A 17,790-nucleotide genomic window follows, 5' to 3' on the forward strand; every position below is an offset into this window, starting at 1 on the left:
TGAAAGCCGCCCAGAGTGGTTGGGGCAACCCAGTCAGATGAGTGGAGTTGGCGCCTATGCCTGAGTCATTTAGTCAAGATGCTGAAATTTCTCTATTAGCAAACCTTAAGTTCACCAAATGGGACTACCCAGGATACCCTAAGGAGAAGACCAGGCTATTGCATTCCTATCTTTACAGTGTGGATACGAGTTCTGATTATGGCAATCCATGCTCAGATGAAAGCTGCCACAAATACAACTCTACCCTTCCTTGTCTTATTATTTCAAGCAGTTGTACCAATGCATATATTGCTAGATAAAGAAATAGCATTGTTTGTTCTCTTTCTGACTAAATGGACTTTGCAGATGTACAGACAAAAGTACCTACATCTTTAGGTGACAGCCCCTTCATAGTGCCACAGTTTTCAGGAGTCCCCGGGCAGAGGGAATGACCAACAGTGTATTGGAGGAGGAACACAGGGGAATGTAGATCCATCACCTTTTCCACAGCAGATGCAATGGCCTCATCAGATGAAGTCATCGGATAACTGATGCAGCTTTCATGGTCTGACAAGTTAGTGATGTGGTAGAAAGGGTTTTGTTTGTGATGCAATAGATTAGCATAGAATAAATTAGAGAATGGGAAAAACAATGTAGCAGAGGCTGTATACTTTCTTTTCTTTAATGAGGTTACGGCTTCACGATAGAGGTTTAAATGGTAATGCTTTTTTGCAAAATTGTATGCATTTCTACATGAAATCTATGGGTTGCCTGTCAGTTGTCTGAAGATGATTAAAGCTCAATCTGTTTAAAATTCAATAGAGTTATACGACTGTCATCAGATCCTAATGAAATATACTATATACTGAAGCTCTTTTGGGGTGTATGCATGCTGGTGTATATGAGGATTAACACAGTTGCCTGCATTTCTGGACAGAGCATATGGATGTACCTATAAGCTTCCACACTTCTAAATTTGCCACTCCAGCACAGGGAATGCTTTTTAAACCAACATGTGTGCAGTGGAAACAGGTAGCTCTGAAAGTGTCAACAACAAGGTTCCTTGTATTTCCCTATTTCCCCTTTACCAACAGATTAAAGCCAGAAATCATTTGCAAAGCTCTGTTAGAGTAGATTTAACTTTTGCTGAAACATATTTTTGATTCTGTGAGTGCAATGGAACTATGGTGGTTCCTAAGAATTGGAGATAAATTAGAGATGGGAGACGAGTCCTTATTCCACATCTGGTGGGTAATACTCTGGGTGACCAGCAAACCTGAAACAAAACAAAAGAGAGTCAACACTCAAGGGTTGGAAGATGTACAAGCAACAAAAATTGATCTGTTGCCAGCCATTGCCTCATGAGACCATTTCGCACAGTGCATTATAAGCTCCCAGAGTTTGCCATCAAATGCCCACCCTGCTGAAAATCTGGGAGGCTGAAAGTCAAAATGGTCCACCATATTACAATCTAAAACTTGAAATATTGGGATGATCATATGTCCATCTTCTCACTAGAGAAAATAACCCCTAGATGATGAACACAGCCCTGGTTGCTGATCAAAGTGGTACAAAAGGGTTGGGTCAAAGGTCTCCCTCCTCTTCCCCAGCGCCTTTTCGAGACTTTCAGGTAGGGGCAGAAGGACAAATGCTGTTTTGGGAGTCCCTTACTGGCAGTAATGCATGAGGCAGCCATCTTTCCCCCATCAAAAATGCTCCTGGGAATGTCAACACATCATTGTATGGCATTGGTCTCAAGGGTATTTGGAAGCCTGTCTAGGGTCAAATAGGACTGGGATAGCTCAGTCGGTAGAGCTTGGAAACTCTTAATCTGTGGGCCATGGGTTTGAGCCCCATGCTGGGCAAAAGATTCTTGCATTGCAGGAGGCTGGACTAGATTACCTCCGTGGTCCCTTCCAAGTCAACAATTCTATGATTCTGCGACATGGACACTTGTCCATACACTTGCACCCCACTCCAACAATGCATGGGGCTTTCGTAGAAAGTTTCCACAGTTATTCCTTCTATAATTTCACCTAATTCTCTATGAAGAGAAGAGATGGATGCCAGATCTTTTCTTCCTTTTGCTCTCGCAATGTGAATTCTTGAGTGAACCACTTTTATGTATCCATATGCACACTATTTACATATGACTTACATATCCATTTTTATGAAGCTCATGCTTTTGTGAAGGCCATCAATGGATTTCATATCCTCCTCAGACAGCTGGAAAGTAAATGCCTGTCAGGGGGAGAAAATAAAATGCTGAGGTGCTTCTACCTCATGCCTTCTTTTTGCACCTCAGAGCTGTGCACCTTTTTCCAGCAACAGAGATACCAAAGCGAACTTTGCTACCACCTTCCAAAGTTCAATTCCTTCATTCAACAGCTTCAGTCCAGATGGCCTCCCATTGAGGGAATTTTATATGCATAGTAATGTAGGTTTGCAATAGAACAGGAGTGGGGAAACGGTGGCCCCCCAGATGTGGATGGACTCCAACTCCCCATCAGTCTTCGCCATCATGTATGATGGTCAGGGATGAGGGAAGTCATAGTCCAGCGAAGGAAGTTCTTCATGCAGTGCATAGCTAAACCACTGAACAGTGACAGCCACCAACTTTAAACATTAGACAAATTCATGGTGGATAAGAATACCAAAGGAAGCTAGTCATGATGGTTGCACTCTGACTTCATGGTCTGAGGCAGTGATTCTTCTGAATACTCACTGCTGGAAACTCCTCCAACTTCTTGAGTCCCCAAACCAAGATGTGCATCTTCGCTCCCGTACTCCTGCATGTGTCATGTGACCCGTGAGATCACAGTGTCCAAATGACCTGCTTTTTCGGTATTGTTTTTAAATGGATTAATATATACTGCTTTACCTGGGCATTTTCCTCAGTTCGCTTTCTGGTGTAGGTCTTCACCAGGACCACCAGGCCACGCTGCAGTTGGTAGCGAATAGCCACAAGAGCTGGGGTTTTGTTGTACTTCTTGGCGATCGCAACTAACAGAGGGTCTTCAAGCAGGGGAGGAGTGTTTTGATCTATCCTGCCGGAAAGCAACATGGAGAGAAGGTGTGTTTCTGGTGTCCAGAATATATATATCTGGCTCTAAAATTAATACAGTATTGTCCTAGTCCATCCAATATATGCTATGTAAATTGTATTTAAAGGTCAGTTAGCTGATTTGAACTAATTCATGTTTTAAGAGAGGTTTTTTCTTTGCTTAAATACAATCTGTATTGGGGGGGGGGCAGGCGGGCTAAGGCAGGAAAGAAAGGCCCAAAGAATCCTGTGTGCCTGCTGGAGAGTTGATGTTCAAATGAAATGGAGGATCCTGGAGGAATGCACAGCTCATTGTCTTGAAGGAGAACTCAATATTTGTTGCTGGTCCCACTTGTTAAAAATAAGCATTTAAGTGGCTTCCAATATAGATAAAAACAATACAATTTATAATTCTGAGACACACAAAACAATCTATGTAAAAAGAGAAATGCTATAATTATTTAAATGCAAGGCTGGGTGTAGGGCCCTTTCATCTCTCCCATTTTACTGCTTAAATCAACATTAAAGATAATGTAAACATGATTGAAAAACAGCACGGAATTTCAGAAGCAGAAATTATTAAATAGCCCCCTGCCTGCAACATTTAGAAACATTCGTTTGGGAGAAGTCAATCAGCTATATATATAAAAAAACTATCCTTCTTAGGTAGAATCTCAGTGATTAAAATGAATATTCTACCCAGAATGTTATTTTTGTACCAAACAATCCCTGTGATCAGAGGACTTAAACAATTTAAAGAATGGCAGAGAACTTTAGAAAGATTCATCTGGCAGGGCAGAAGGCCAAGAATAAAAATGAAGATTTTGGTGGATAAAAAAGAAAGAGGAGGCTTCGCTCTACCAGACATGAAGATATACTATGAAGCTGCTTGTTTAACCTGGGTGAGAGATTGGCTAAAGTTGGACAACCCAGATCTCCTAGACCTAGAAGGCCATGATAACAGGTACGGGTGGCACTCGTACCTGTGGTACGATAAAGTTAGAGTTCACAGAGGATTTCTAAACCATGCATTTAGGGGACCATTGTATGAGGTATGGGAGAGAAATAAAAATCTACTAAAAAGAAAGACCCCCTGGTGGATATCTCCAATAGATGTATTAACCATTAAGAAAATTAATATGGAAGGAAACAGATCTACATATGAAGAATTGCTTAGGAAAACTAATCAAGGCCCAAAGTTAAAGCCATATGAAGAAGTGGAGAATTTACTGAGTGGATGGCTACAATATCATCAAATTAATGCAATATTAAAAGAAGATAAAAAGAGGATGGGATTTGAAGATAAAAAATCAAAATTTCACATAGATACTATAGAAAGCAAAAATAAAACAATGTCCAAAATATATGAGTTATTATTAAATTGGTATACTAAAGATGAAGAGGTGAAGGAGGCTATGATTAAATGGGCCATAGACTTTGGTTATAATATAGAATTAGAAGCCTGGCAAGAACTATGGAACGTGAACTTAAAATTTACGGCTTGTACGGCATTGCAGGAAAATGTATGGAAAATGATATACAGGTGGTACCTCACGCCGGTAAAACTGTCAAAGATGTACAAAATGAAAAATAAGAAATGTTGGAAATGTGGAGAGGTAGAAGGAGATCTTTTCCATATGTGGTGGAATTGCAGTAAAGTGAAAGGCTTCTGGGAATTAATTTACAATGAGCTTTAAAAAAGTTTAAGTATACTTTTTTTAAAAACCCCGAAGCCTTTCTACTGGGACTAGTTGGAAAAGATGTTAAAAAGAAAGATAAAAACCTATTCCTGTATGCCACGACAGCAGCAAGGACTCTGTTAGCCCAGAATTGGAAAAAAGAAGTAATACCAACTATTACTGAATGGCAGGTCAAAGTGATTAATTATGCGGAACTGGCTAGAATATCGGGGAGAATAAAAGATCAGGATGAACAAAGGTTTTATGAAAATTGGAGTAAATACTTGGATTATATAAGAGACAACTGTAAATCTTTAAAGACACTGGCAGGATTTGATTAACTTCAACATCTTATGATAAAATAGATGAATGTATAAAATACGTGACATAATGAAAATATATGATACTTACCGAAGGGGAGGAAGGAAGTCCAAAGCTCAACAGAGCTAATGTTATGTATGAGATGTATTAATACAATGAATGTATGTTTGATGAAAACTAATAAAAAATTAAGTTGAAAAAAACAACAACACTTCAGCAATGGGAAGGTTTCTGAGAATGTCTAAAATGGGAGGGGAAGAGCTTTGTAAATCTCTCTGTGGAATGAGAGATTTTGGCTTCCTCTCTTACCAACTTGCATCCCTTTGGGATCCCAGGACACTATATCCTTCCATGATGATATTGTTTGACTTGCAGAAAGCCAGCATCTTGCTTTGGTTCCGATAAGGATGGCATTCAACCTGTGGATTCAAAATCCCCCAACACAGCCCCAAAGTGAGAATTCAGATGAAACAAAGAATACCGTGAAACAAAGGAAAGACCATGCTATTATTTCTTGAAATATCCATGTCAGAGGCACTTAAAACGCATGAGTCCGGCTAATTAAAAAGGATGATTTATTGCAAAGAACCAACGGAAAGTCCGGCAGCTGACTCCCGAGCAGCCTCCATAACAGCCTACGATGACTCGACTGGACTCTGGTTTCCCTTTCTCTTACTACGGAAGAAGCAAAGGAAGTATGTCTTCTTCTTGTGCTGCTTCTCCCTCTCTCTGTCTTGTAAGCCTCCCTTCTGGCTAAGTCTGTAGCTGATTGGCTCATGTTCCCTTTCTGACAAGCTGCCACTCTCTGTGGGTTCCCACACTCTATCTTCTCCCCCCTCACCAAGATCTTGTCTGCTTGTTTCCCTGGCAACTTGCATTCCATTCTCTCCCTCCTCCTTCTATTCTGACTCTGCTGGAATGTGCTCTTCGGACAGCGGCAGATTCTTATATGAGGGTTCTACAATCCTGACAATCCAGTTGTTACTTTTCTTAACGTGTGTTGTGTTTTCTGATGTATCAGAATCTTTAGATGACCGTTCAAGCATTTGTGGTTTCCATTGCCACGCTCTTTATCCATGAAATGTGTGTTAGCTGAAGATGGGGGACAGGGCTTATTCCCCCTCAATCTCCTGTCACTCCAGCCCTGTTGGAAATATCCTGGGCACACTGTCCTCCCTGCAGTGTCCCTATTTCTGCCCACTCACTCTCTGAATTTTCTATGTTGAGCAGAAAGGTCTGATTGGTTACATGATATTCAGCAGTGTCCAAGTGAATCTGGGCTGCTTGGGTGCAACAACTTTGCCTAGATGCCTAAATCAAAGGCCCCTCCCTCCCCACTTGAGAACTTCCAGAGTCCCCACAAGAGGCTGTGTGGGCCCTGATGATTTGCAGGCCTCCTTCTACCTGATATGCTTGTTTCAAACATGATGGACTTCTCCACACTTTCTTTTGTCTGAGGATTCAGAGGTCTTGACTAAATGAGAACCCATTACTGGTTCCAGGAATTTAGGGGAGTCCACCCCACAACTCATAACCATATCTTCTTGTGACTGGATTGGCAACCTTATAGCCTTAAGCAAGTTTTTTCAGAGAATGGCTGTGTTTGTCAAAACAAAGGTCCTTTCACAATGACCACTTCCCACATCAAATGGGGGGCACCTTTTGTGTGGTCGTGCACATCCCCCCCCCCGGATCCCGTGTGGCTCCTGGCAGTACAACCGAGATTCAACCCCCCCAGGAAGGACACCTAGAGGTAGCCACCTACCTCTGCCAGTTACCCAATCCCGCTGAACAATATAACACAACATGATGGCCAATAACAATGGCACTAAACACTATTTATAGACTAATACAGAGTACAGTATCATATGAGCACTGACCCAGAGCATATTTTCTACAGCGTTTATACTTGTTTACATGTAGGATTGGCTTGTTAAGAAATTGAACTGCATCCTTCTCATATTAATTCTTACAAGTCTGGCTGATGAAGAATCGATCAAGATTGGCTGATGAAGCATTGAACGAAACAGATTGGTTATCCGGAAACAGATTGGTTATCCGGAAACAGATTGGTTATCCGGAAACAGATTGGTTATCTAGCGATATTTGGTGACAGATTATGTATATATCAAACTTTTGAATTATTCTAGCGTGACTGGTGAAGAAGATTTAGAAACTTTGGTTGTAATTTCTGATCATTTGTATTAGTCTATAGTGTTTAGTGCCATTGTTATTGGCCATCATGTTGTGTTATATTGTTCAGCTTGTCTATATTGCAACACAGGGGGCTAGTTACCAAATCCCAGCTGGGGAGGCGTTGCCAGGAGAGAGTTGGCCAGGTAAGGGGAGGGATCGCCCTGTCCACACAATAGTGGGCGGAACTTATCTGGGAGTTCTCAGTCGGCTTCAGAGCTTCTCCCACCCTGCCTTCCCTCAGTTAAGCCTTCTTTTGCAGGCTAACCTCTTCTTCACAGGTATGTAGACGCTGCTACGTTATGGTCGCTGTTGAAGGGCTGGAAAGGAATTTTCCTGCATTGGCAGGTTTTGCCTTCCCCGTAGCAAAACGTCACAACTTTTGCGGTTTCAGGCCTTGGGCAGAATCCTTTAGTCTATCTTCCCTAAATTGGGGGGAGGGGTTTGAAGCGGTGACCCATGCACCCCCTGCGGTGGCAATCCCAGGGTTCCCCGTTAAAGGGGTTGTTTTGAGGGGAGGCATTGGCCATACGCCAATAGGTTGTCATTGCTCTCCCTTGCGAGGGTGGCGAAATGGGGGGCGGGCTCTCTGCTTGAACAGACGTTCTCCAGAGCCAGCCCAATCCCCACACATTCTGGATAACCCTGTTGTTCCACAGATCCCTGGCTGGGGACTGGGAGGGAAAAACGCCCAATGCCTAAGCCAAGGTCTCCCTACATATGAAGCTTTAATAAAGTTGTGGCCAAATTTTAATCCCATAACATGTTGTCTTTAGTCATTATTCCACTCGGGAGTTGCCCGGGGTTGGGGGGTCTCTGCCTGTCCGTGCAAAAAGAGCTTAAATAAAGAAGCTTTCAACAGTGTTTGGAACAAACCCCTACAAAAGGCGATTACACTTGACCTGGTTTATCACTGGCTTGTATTTCAATCCTGGCTTGTTCAGGATCATTTCCAGCTGCTTACAGGTGAAGTTGGACACTCCGATGGACCTCACCAAGCCAGCATCTTTGCACGCCTCCATTGCCTGGCAAAGAAAACACGACATGTTTGTTGAGTGGTGTTTGCTGAATAGCTGGGACCACACTCCCCCCCCCCCCCAGATTAAGATTAGAGGCTAACTCATATACTCCCAAGAGTGTGCAATAATTCACCAGCTCTCATAGGAGCCATTGTGTGAGTCATTGTTCTGGACATGCCTCTTCTGGTGGAAGGCTACTGTGCTCTGTATCTGAATTACTCAAGGGCTGGATTTCCTTATCCCAGGCACCTACCTCCCATGTCTGCCGAAGATCTACATTGTCAAAAATTGTTTTTTTGTCTTCTCCTGTGGGAAGTAAATCTGGTCCAGGCTGGAAAAGAAGGAGGCGGAGGGAATAAGTGCAGGTCAGGCCTAGAAGTTCTCTTTTCTCTGTAATACTATCTAATACTAATGAACAGTGATAGAAAAAAGGGAATGAAACATGCAATTGCCGATGTCACAATGCAGGCATCTGTGGGAAACTCAAATCACAAGCACCACATTTCACATTCTTGTTTATTCAAGAGGGATGCAGTGCTATTTTAGCCAGGAAAAAAATATTTACATTGCAATATTAACTCAGTATTGTCTCTTTTAATCCAGAGGTGGGGAATCAGTGGATCTCCAGGCTTTGGTGGCCTCCAAGTCCCATCAGCTGCAGCCAGCAAGGACAATGATCAGGGATGATAGGAGTTGCAACTGAGGAACATCTGGAAGGCCACAGGTTCCCCAAACATGCTTTAATTCTTTCTGTGCCCCATAGAACAAACTGTCTTCCCTCTCTGTACAGGTCTGTCTCCCCATCTCTCCAACCCTTTTTATTCTTCCCTCACTCCCTCGCCAAGTCCTGCTATGCAGATGATTTCTTTCTTATGATGCCCATGTAGTTAATGTCATCAGTATATGAAAATGTTTTCTTTAACTGGGATGGTTTCTCCCCCAAATCTGGGAGCGATCATTCTTTGATTGAGATATGGTTTAGCAGAGAATTGTCAGCATCTCTAGGAAATGACAAATCTCAATGTTCCTTGAGGTTATCAAATATTTTAGTAGTCTCTCTCTCTCTCTCTCCCCCCTCCATTCAAATATTGTACTCAATACTTGCATTATGACATCAATAATTATTTACCTTCAGAGAATATGGATTGTGAATTATGAACAGATCCATGTGGTCAAACTGGAGTTTCTTCAGCGATTCTTCTATGCATTTCCGAACCAGCTCTGGGCGGTGGAAGGTACTCCAGAGCTGTCAAAAATATAAAGAGATTTATATTTTCACACAGCCATAGAGTTTTCAGGTCTCAGACAATTTAGCTGCGGCTGATGACTATTCTGGTGTGCACAGTGTTAAGGGCAAACTCAAATATTGTTCTGAAAAGTATGCTGAATTGCTGTGGTGAGGTAAAGTAATTAAAAAAACCATTACTGCTAATAAACAATATTTTTACCATTTATTTATTAAATTTCTATATTGCCCTTCATCAAAAGTTCTCAGGGTGGTACACAAGATAAAAGCACAAATAAATAGTCAAAACAGAATCCCTCCTCCCCCAAACAGGTTTAAAAAGGGTGTAGAATATGAATCAGCCCAAGGCCTGGTTGAAGAGGAACATTTTCTCCTGGTGCCTAGAGGTGTATAATGAACCTCCCTGCAGAGAGCATTCCCCAAACGGGGAGCCATGCAGAAAAGGCCCCGTTCTCGTTTTGCTGCCCTCCGAGCCTCACAAGGAGGAGGCACATGAAGAAGAGCCTCAGAGGATGAACATAGAATCTGGGTAGGTTTATATAGGGAGAGGCATTTTGCTCTGATTTTGTTAAATAATGTCTGTGAAATATGCAATTGCATCATGATGCAGGCACTATATTCTACCCTTTAAAATAAAAAATAAAAAATATCAAACTCACTTTTCCAGTGTAGAAAATGTCTTCCCTTTTTACTGTTCCATCTGAAATCTTCGCACGAACGGCCCTTCCAATGTCCTCCTCATTCTGGTACGCATATGCGCTATCAATATGACGGAAGCCGACTTCTATTGCTATCTTTGTAGCCTCCTCACACTTATTTTTTGGAACCTGCCGGTTGAAAAGGTGAAAAGGTTAGTCAAGGTCTCTGCTTCAGTGGGGAAATTTATATCAGAGGGTACCTGTAAGTCACAATGAGTGTCAGTGGACATTGTCAAACTACCCCCTCAGTCCCAGGGACTAGACACATCAAAGGTAAAGAAGAAGTGTCCAGAACAGTGAGCTAATGGCTCGTAATTTTGGATAATATTGTTACTCCCAACAAAAGTAATAGTGGGCACTTACAATTCTATAGAAAGATTTTTAAAAATATCACTAGAAGTTTTGCACCGGGGACTTTGAACCCTGCAGCAACTCACACTGGAAACTGTTTCTCAGCTACAAACCATCCACGTCTTGCACAAAACATTATTTGCTCCTGTTTCTGCTGGCTGAGGACCCTTGTTGAATGAGAAGCAGTGCTTTATGTGCTGCAAAGCATCTGTTGTATTCTTGGCTGCTGTGACCCAAGAAGTTCTCATGCACAATTGGCTTCTCAGATCAGGGGAGGTACCTCGTGCTGTGCTTTGCAATGGATGAAGCACCCAGCAGCTGGCAGGCATTTTGCTCTTCTAAAACAAGTCACTACAATTGTGAGAGTTAAATGTTTTACTTACAGTGCCTGGGGAAGCAGTTCCAAAACCCAATATGGGTATTTTGTTCCCATCATTCATTGTAATGCCACGGTCTTTGCTAAGTGCCATTTTCTGCTTCTGTGCTTGTTCAGTTCTTGGCTCCCGGCTGAAACTGATCAACACTTTTGTGTCAAAAGGAAAAACTCAAGTGAGAAAAATGAATTTGTGTCTCCAATGAAATGTCTTCTCTTGGCACGATAGGAGGGGAGTGACTAAGCAAATGCCCTGAGGAAATGAGAGAGAAGGACGTGGACACTTCCTAACCTATGCCCAAATTTTTATCAGTAATTTTCAGCAGAATGTCCTTTGGTACACTAGCAGCTTACATTGTTGTATTCTCAGAATTGCTTTTACAGGATAGATAATAGCTATCTTCTTCTTGTTCTTCTTGTTCTTGTTCCTGTTCTTCTTGTTCTTCTTTGCATTCCAATAAAGGAAAGCAGAGGGGTGAGCGGAGTTAAGCATTTGCGTTTTGAGGTCCCCAGGGCCACCCCAATAACTCACACATCACACAGAATTTTTGTTTAAGATTTTTTGGCATAATTTTGGCCACAACTTTATTAAAATACAAATTTGTGAGTGGTTGCTTAGGCATTGGTTGCGACTTTCAGCCCCCACCATGGGGGACAGACTGACATTCCGCACAATGCAAAAGTCAGAAAAGGGGAATACACTTGGGGGTAGCGTCGGAGCAGGGAACCTGCCCTCAGCCCTCCCCAAATGCAACTAGGAGCTCATTGCTATGGCCCGAGCCCCCTTGACAGAGTGGACAAGCAATAGTTAGCCCCCGATTCCTTTAACGGAATCCCTTGCAGCAGCAGCATTAGAGGGGCAGGCACAGCCAATCCATGCCCCTCAACCAACCAAACCCTAAACCAATGCCTAACCACGAACCTTGCAAGTTGTGACGATTTGCTACGCAGTAAGCAAAAACCAAATGGCCCCAGCCAATCATCCAGATGGACAAAATTCCTACCGGGCCCCTGCCCCAAAGCAGACGACCCCATGACAGGCATCAATAATCCCTCCCCCAACTTTGGAGTGTCCTGGCGGCCCCCACCGCAACACGTGCTCTCCGTGAAGGAGAACACGCTTTGTCCTATGCAGCGTTCAGGCACCCTTAAAAAACTGTTGTATCTTGATAGCCCAAAAAAGCAAAGAAATAAAAATATTATGTTTAAAACAAAAATGACATATATTATTGCTAATGATTTATATTTTAATTTATTACAATCTTTTAGCCAGCATATTGCCCTTTCTATGTTACATAATGCCTTCCGCCCCTTCCTGGCATCGTTGTTAGGCACCTGTTGAACCTCACAAACCTCAGGTTCGCACTGTGCGAAACCAACCCACGCATTTGTGACCTGAAACCTCTCAGGTGGAATTCCCTTTGTAGCCCGCGATGACCGCCTGGGCACAAACTGGGGTGCTCCTTTTGACCCACTGGGGCCAGCATGTGCGTCTTCCTCATCAGAAGACTCCCCCTCTGACTTGACACGTCTGTGAGCTTTCTCCATTATGCGCACAGGAGATGAGGGCTCACTCTTGGACACTCCCTTAACAACCTGTGGAGACGCCCTACTCTGTTCAGGGACCTGGTCTCCACCAGCAGGTTCAGGCTCTGGCTCTCCTTCCTCCTCAGAGTCAGACAGACAATCTGAGTGAACGTCAGAGCGCGCTTTGCGCCTTGCCCAACCATCCTGCTCAAAGAACTCAGCCTGTTTACTGACCAGAAGCTTGGTCTGATCACCTTCTGGGTATGCGAATCTCCACCCTTTTGTCGCAGGCTCATATCCACAGAAGATCATTTCCTGGTACCTTGGGCCACCCTCCTGCTGCAGAAACTTTGGTACAGGCACCATGGCTCTGCTACCAAAAGTGCGAAAGAAATGCACAAGCGGCTTCTGCCGATGAAGCAGGAAATACGGGGTGTCACCTACCACTGCATTGTAGCACCTGTTCATCGTGAAATTGGCTGTCTTCACCGCCTCCCCCCAAAAACTTTGAGGCAAACCAGAGTCATCCAGTAGAATCTCGGATGCTCGAACCAGAGCTTTACTCCTAAGCTCTGCCACGCCATTGTCCTGAGTAGAAGTCACCTTGTGACGTATCCCCCTCTGGCGAAAGAAACCCTTTAGAGCAGACCCAGTGACCTCTGAACCTCGGTCACACTTGAACCCCTGCACCTTGGTGGAGAACCTTAGTTCCACCTCTGCAACCCAATCTTTGATCAGTTGCGTAGCCTCATCCTTCGTTCTCAGCGTGAACGCCCATGCGTTCCGCGTATAATCATCTGTCAGCACCATCAGCCACTTGGCCTTGCCCAGACTTGGCTGTGGCATACCTAAAAGGTCTGCATGCACAAGCTCAAAAGGCTTTGTGGTTACTCTCTCCACCCTGGGATCATTAAATCCCTTGTTTCTGGCTTTTCTGCAAGCTTTGCAATTCAAAGGTTGACCACATTCTTTTACCCTGCATCCTTTGGTGCACTCTGATAACATCTGAACGTCCTCACAGGACCCATGTGACATTCTCTTGTGCCACACGCAAGCACACGACACATGAGTGTGATCAGTGGCTTTCTCAGTATTCCCCTCACCCTCCAGAGGTGTTTCCAGAACAAAGAGGTTGTTCTGATCTTTTGCAACACTTATTAGCTTTTTTCCATCTCTGGAAATTGTGCAAACATTTTTTTTCAAAACTCACTGAATATCCCTCCTGTAAAAGGCACGGTACAGACAACAGGCAATGTTTTATCTCAGGGAGAACATAGACCTTCAGTTCAGCCTGTAAAAAGGAGACAAACATGTTAACAACATGGGTTATACGTCCCTGTGAACCTGTAGCAAATTTAACTGTTTTCTCAGTTGAAACAGCCTTGCAGTTCCACATTTGTCCATCAGGTGGCGCTGTGACCAGATGGCCATTCGCAGCCGAGTCCACTACCCAACGTAGGACTCTCCCCCCTCCGGAGTTGTCCTTCTTTGTTGCCTTAGCAACTGACTTCCTGCTGCCCCCGACCTTGGGGCTCTCGCTGCAGGTGTTCTCCAAAACAGCCATCGAAGCAGTCAGCTGATAAGCCTTCCCACGCCTGCCTTCCCTGCAGGCCCAGTTGCCATGGAAACCCGGCTGGTTCCCATGGGAAGCGACCTTGGACACATCCTGCCCTGTCTCCCTTGCTCTCTGTGGGCAGTTGCGACGCAGATGGTCAGCCGAAGCACAAACAAAACATCGCCTAGTGGAAAACTTTGCAAACTTGCCTTTGGTCTTCTCTGCCCCCCCAACCTTTCCAGCAGCACTGCTGTTGGGGAAATGGCTTTTGGCTTCTGCTGTGGTTTCTCTGCAAACCCCCTCCAGCTCCTGCCAAACAGCCTGGGCACTCTCAAGACCTTTGGAATAGCCTGCACCCCCATTCTCAGTTGCAAAGTTCTCAGTGGAAGAGATAGCCACTGCAATTCTCTCCTCTTCTCTCAGCCGCTCTCCAGCATGCAGCTCATACGTAGGGGCATTCCGGCAGCCCTCCAACACAGTCCCAGCCCCCTCTGGGCCTTCTGGGCATCCCTCAGCCCCTCTTGGACTTGCAGCCCCCTCTGGGCTTCTTGGGCGTCCCTCAGCCCCTCCTGGGCTTGGTGCCTCCTTTGAGTAGCTCTCAGCCCCTCCTGGGCTTGGTGCTTCCTCAGAGCAATTCTCAGCCCCCTCTGGCCTGGCTCCCACTGCTTTCTTCAGTGCCTGCCTTCTCCCGGCCCAGGGCTTGCTCCCGTCCACCTTATCAACAGGGATTGACAACTTCTGGCTGTCTGCCATCTCTCCCCCGGGGCTCAGCCTACTTACAGGTAGCAGCAGCGCCTCCCGGTCCGGCAGATCCCAGCTCCTCCCAGCGAACTCCTGGCTGGCACCAGCTACTCCTCAGCTGGCCTTTGGCTGCTGGCCTCTCACACGCACGAACGTTGCTTATCTTTATTGCTGATCTCCATAACCTTTGGAGGCCAATGGCGTCCGGCACCCTTCTTAGCTGCGTCACTGCTGTCCGTGCCGGTAATAATCTCTTCCCAGCCTCTTTGGCCTTTGTAGCAGAGTTTGTAAACACAGCGGAACAGAAGCAGGAAACGTTCTTCGTGTGAAGGCAATAATTCAGGCTGAAACGCAGCAGTCTCCTTATCTTTAAAGACTTTATTCCTTAGCAAAACACAACATCTATAAATCTCCTGGCGACAGTTCGCCCATGGCTGCTGCTCTCTCTTCGGAGCAAACACGCACACTGAAAGAACACAGAGAAACCACTCCCTTCAGTGTTCTAAACCCGCCCTCAGAATGTGAGGCGTCATCACTCAGAACTCTTAACCCTGTAAGTTCTGAGCCTCTCCTAACAATATGCACCTCGATAATGATAATTGTTCATAAAAGAAATAAAATTCAAACTCACCTTTCCGCAATGTTATGTTAAAATGTATGCACGATTTGAAATAAAGCAGCAGATGAGAATTGCAGTTTAATAATTTATAATTAATATATATCATGGCTAAACTCTCCTTCATGGATCACTGCCTTGTTGTGGTGAAGGGGCTTGAATAACTCAGAGAAGCTATGAGCTATGCCGTGCAGGGCTACCCAAGACAGACAGGTCATAGTGGAACGTTTTGACTAAATGTGATCCACCTGGAGCAGGAACCGGCCAGCCACTCTAGTATCCCTACCAATAAAACTCCATGGAGTAAAAACAATAGGCATATAAAGGTTATGACGCTGGAAGATGAGCCCCTCAGGTCAGAAGGCATCCAACATGCTACTGAGGAAGAGCGCAGGACAAGTACAAGTAAATTCAGTGAAAAACGATGACAAACCTTTGACAAACCCAGACAGCATCTTAAAAAGCAGAGACATCACTTTGCCGACAAAGGTCCGTATAGTCAAAGCTATGGTTTTCCCAGTACAGTGGTACCTCGGGTTACAGACGCTTCAGGTTACAGACTCCGCTAACCCAGAAATAGTACCTTGAGTTAAGAACTTTGCTTCAGGCATTTTTTAACCCAATGAAGCTGGGTGTTCTGAGCGGAATGTGGCGCCGTGTGCACAATGCTCAGCCTGAATGCAGATTAAAAGGAAGCGTGTCCACAGCCTCAGCCTTTACTGGAGGGTTCAGGTTACACAAAGCAGGGGCTGAGTGGGAGACAGCAAATAGCAACAAATGATTTCAGCAAGGACATTTTGAATATTGTCACAGATTAGAGAAGGATAAAATGCATCCATATAACATGGTCAGAAGTCATTTCAGGTTGAGCTGGAAGACAGTCGAAACCCAGTTCTCTTTACTCCTCACAGCCAGCGGAGGAACTCGGAGCCAGCAATGGTCATTCCTGCCTATCCCTTCCTCAGAAATGGAAGCAGGGACTTTGTAATTTAGAAGTTTCCCCTCATGTCCTGCTTCCCACAGACATCTGGTTGGCCACTGGAGAACAGGTTGCTGGACTAGATGGGCCACTGGCCTGATGCAGCAGGCTCTTCTTATTTTCTGAAGTTATTTTCCGGTTAGCGCCAGCGCTTAATGGCGGATCTCACCCGGAGCTCCGGGAGAGGTCTGCTTCGTAGGTTCGGGTCCTGTCAGCTACGGCGGAGCGGGGACCCTCAAAAATCACAGGCGTGTTGCCTGTGAACCGGAGACTCGGCGGGCACCTTTGCGCCCCCCCGACGCTGTGAAATAGCCTTTTTAAAGGCTGCGGATCAGCGGAGGGTGTGAGGAGCGGTGCTGAGAGTCGTCTTCACCCAGCCTGCGAAGCGAAGCCGCGTCGCCATTAGCGGAGAGCGCTGATTTCTTCCGGCGAAAATTGGATCAAAAAAACAACTATCCGTGAGTAGGATTGACCGCTAAAATACAATTGGACATTAAAATTAAAGAAATTGGGTACCGAGACGGATAAGCACTAAAAAGGAAGTCTGCTTTCCGTTCTGTAGCAAGATCAAAGCGAAAGGCACTCTAGCTGTAACTGCTTGAGAGGAAATTTGCGGAAATTAAGAAACCCACCACCAAAGCAAAGAACTCCCTCCCCGAAGGCAGAAGGGGGGGGAAGAAGATTTTAAAGCGTTTCTCTGCCAATTTTTAAAGAACTGAGTTAAATATCGCTGTTCTTATACCTGGGATCGGACTGCCGGAGGAAAGGAACCGGCTAAGGACTGTTGCTATAAGAAGGTTAAAAAGTATCTTTAATTGACTTTGGTTACTCTCAACTTGAAATATTTATTTTGTTGCACTGTAAAGTTACTTATTGGACACTATTGACTTGGATCCCTTAGAAAGAGAAAAGAACAATTGGAAGGGACTAGGAAAACTTTTGTTTATTTTCAAGAGAGTGTGGGACTATTTGGAGAAGTAAAAAATTGACTCTGCGCCCTCTAGAGGATTTACAAATTGTTACAGCAACAAGTGAAGTGTAAAATTTGAGAACTTTTGTTTGACAGTTTAAGAGTATGGGAATGACCTTGACTAAAAGACTTTGTTATGGCAGATGGTAAAGACAAAGGGGATTTACAAGAAACAACTTTGAGATCTGGCAAACAATATAAAATTGACTCTTTCATGCAGAGAAGGGCTTCTGTATCAGGAGCCTCTGGAACTACAGCTGCTCCAAAGGCAAGAGTGAAAACAATGTCTACAGAAGAATCATTTGCCAAGGTACTGGAGAAGATAAATGACTCTTTGGAGGAACTAAAAAAGCAAGGTGCAGAAACTAAAGCACAAGTGGCTGAAACTAAAATACAAGTTGCTGAAACAAATAAGAAAATTGAAGAAATCTCTGGGAAAATTGATTCAAATACAAAAAGTATAACTGACCTTGGGAATAAAGTGAACTCAAATGCAGAAG

The 17,790-nt window shown here is 44.4% G+C and overlaps 1 protein-coding gene across 1 annotated transcript; it reads right to left on the reverse strand.

Moving 5' to 3' along the window:
* Positions 1 to 647: 647 nt before the first annotated feature.
* Positions 648 to 11,168, reverse strand: LOC128421906 (aldo-keto reductase family 1 member C3-like). The gene is made up of 9 exons (XM_053405232.1): positions 10,913 to 11,168; positions 10,140 to 10,307; positions 9,364 to 9,480; positions 8,488 to 8,565; positions 8,118 to 8,240; positions 5,332 to 5,441; positions 2,861 to 3,026; positions 2,138 to 2,220; positions 648 to 1,255 (listed from the first exon to the last, which is right to left on the reverse strand). Exons 1-9 carry the CDS (start codon positions 10,997 to 10,999, stop codon positions 1,213 to 1,215), a joined length of 975 nt encoding a protein of 324 aa, XP_053261207.1. The 5' UTR covers positions 11,000 to 11,168; the 3' UTR covers positions 648 to 1,212.
* Between the last annotated feature and the right edge of the window lie 6,622 nt (positions 11,169 to 17,790).

The sequence above is a fragment of the Podarcis raffonei genome, chromosome 10 (genome assembly GCF_027172205.1).
Source record: "Podarcis raffonei isolate rPodRaf1 chromosome 10, rPodRaf1.pri, whole genome shotgun sequence".
In the NCBI taxonomy this organism is placed as follows: domain Eukaryota; kingdom Metazoa; phylum Chordata; class Lepidosauria; order Squamata; family Lacertidae; genus Podarcis; species Podarcis raffonei.

Coding starts and splice junctions, on each gene's coding strand:
- LOC128421906 (XM_053405232.1), bottom strand. CDS start 10,999: ATGGCACTTAGCAAAGACCGTGGCATTACAATGAATGATGGGAACAAA. Junction 8,241..8,487: donor ATCTTCGGCAGACATGGGAG/GTAGGTGCCTGG, acceptor TTTCTTTGCCAG/GCAATGGAGGCGTGCAAAGA. Junction 2,221..2,860: donor GAACTGAGGAAAATGCCCAG/GTAAAGCAGTAT, acceptor TCCCCCTGACAG/GCATTTACTTTCCAGCTGTC.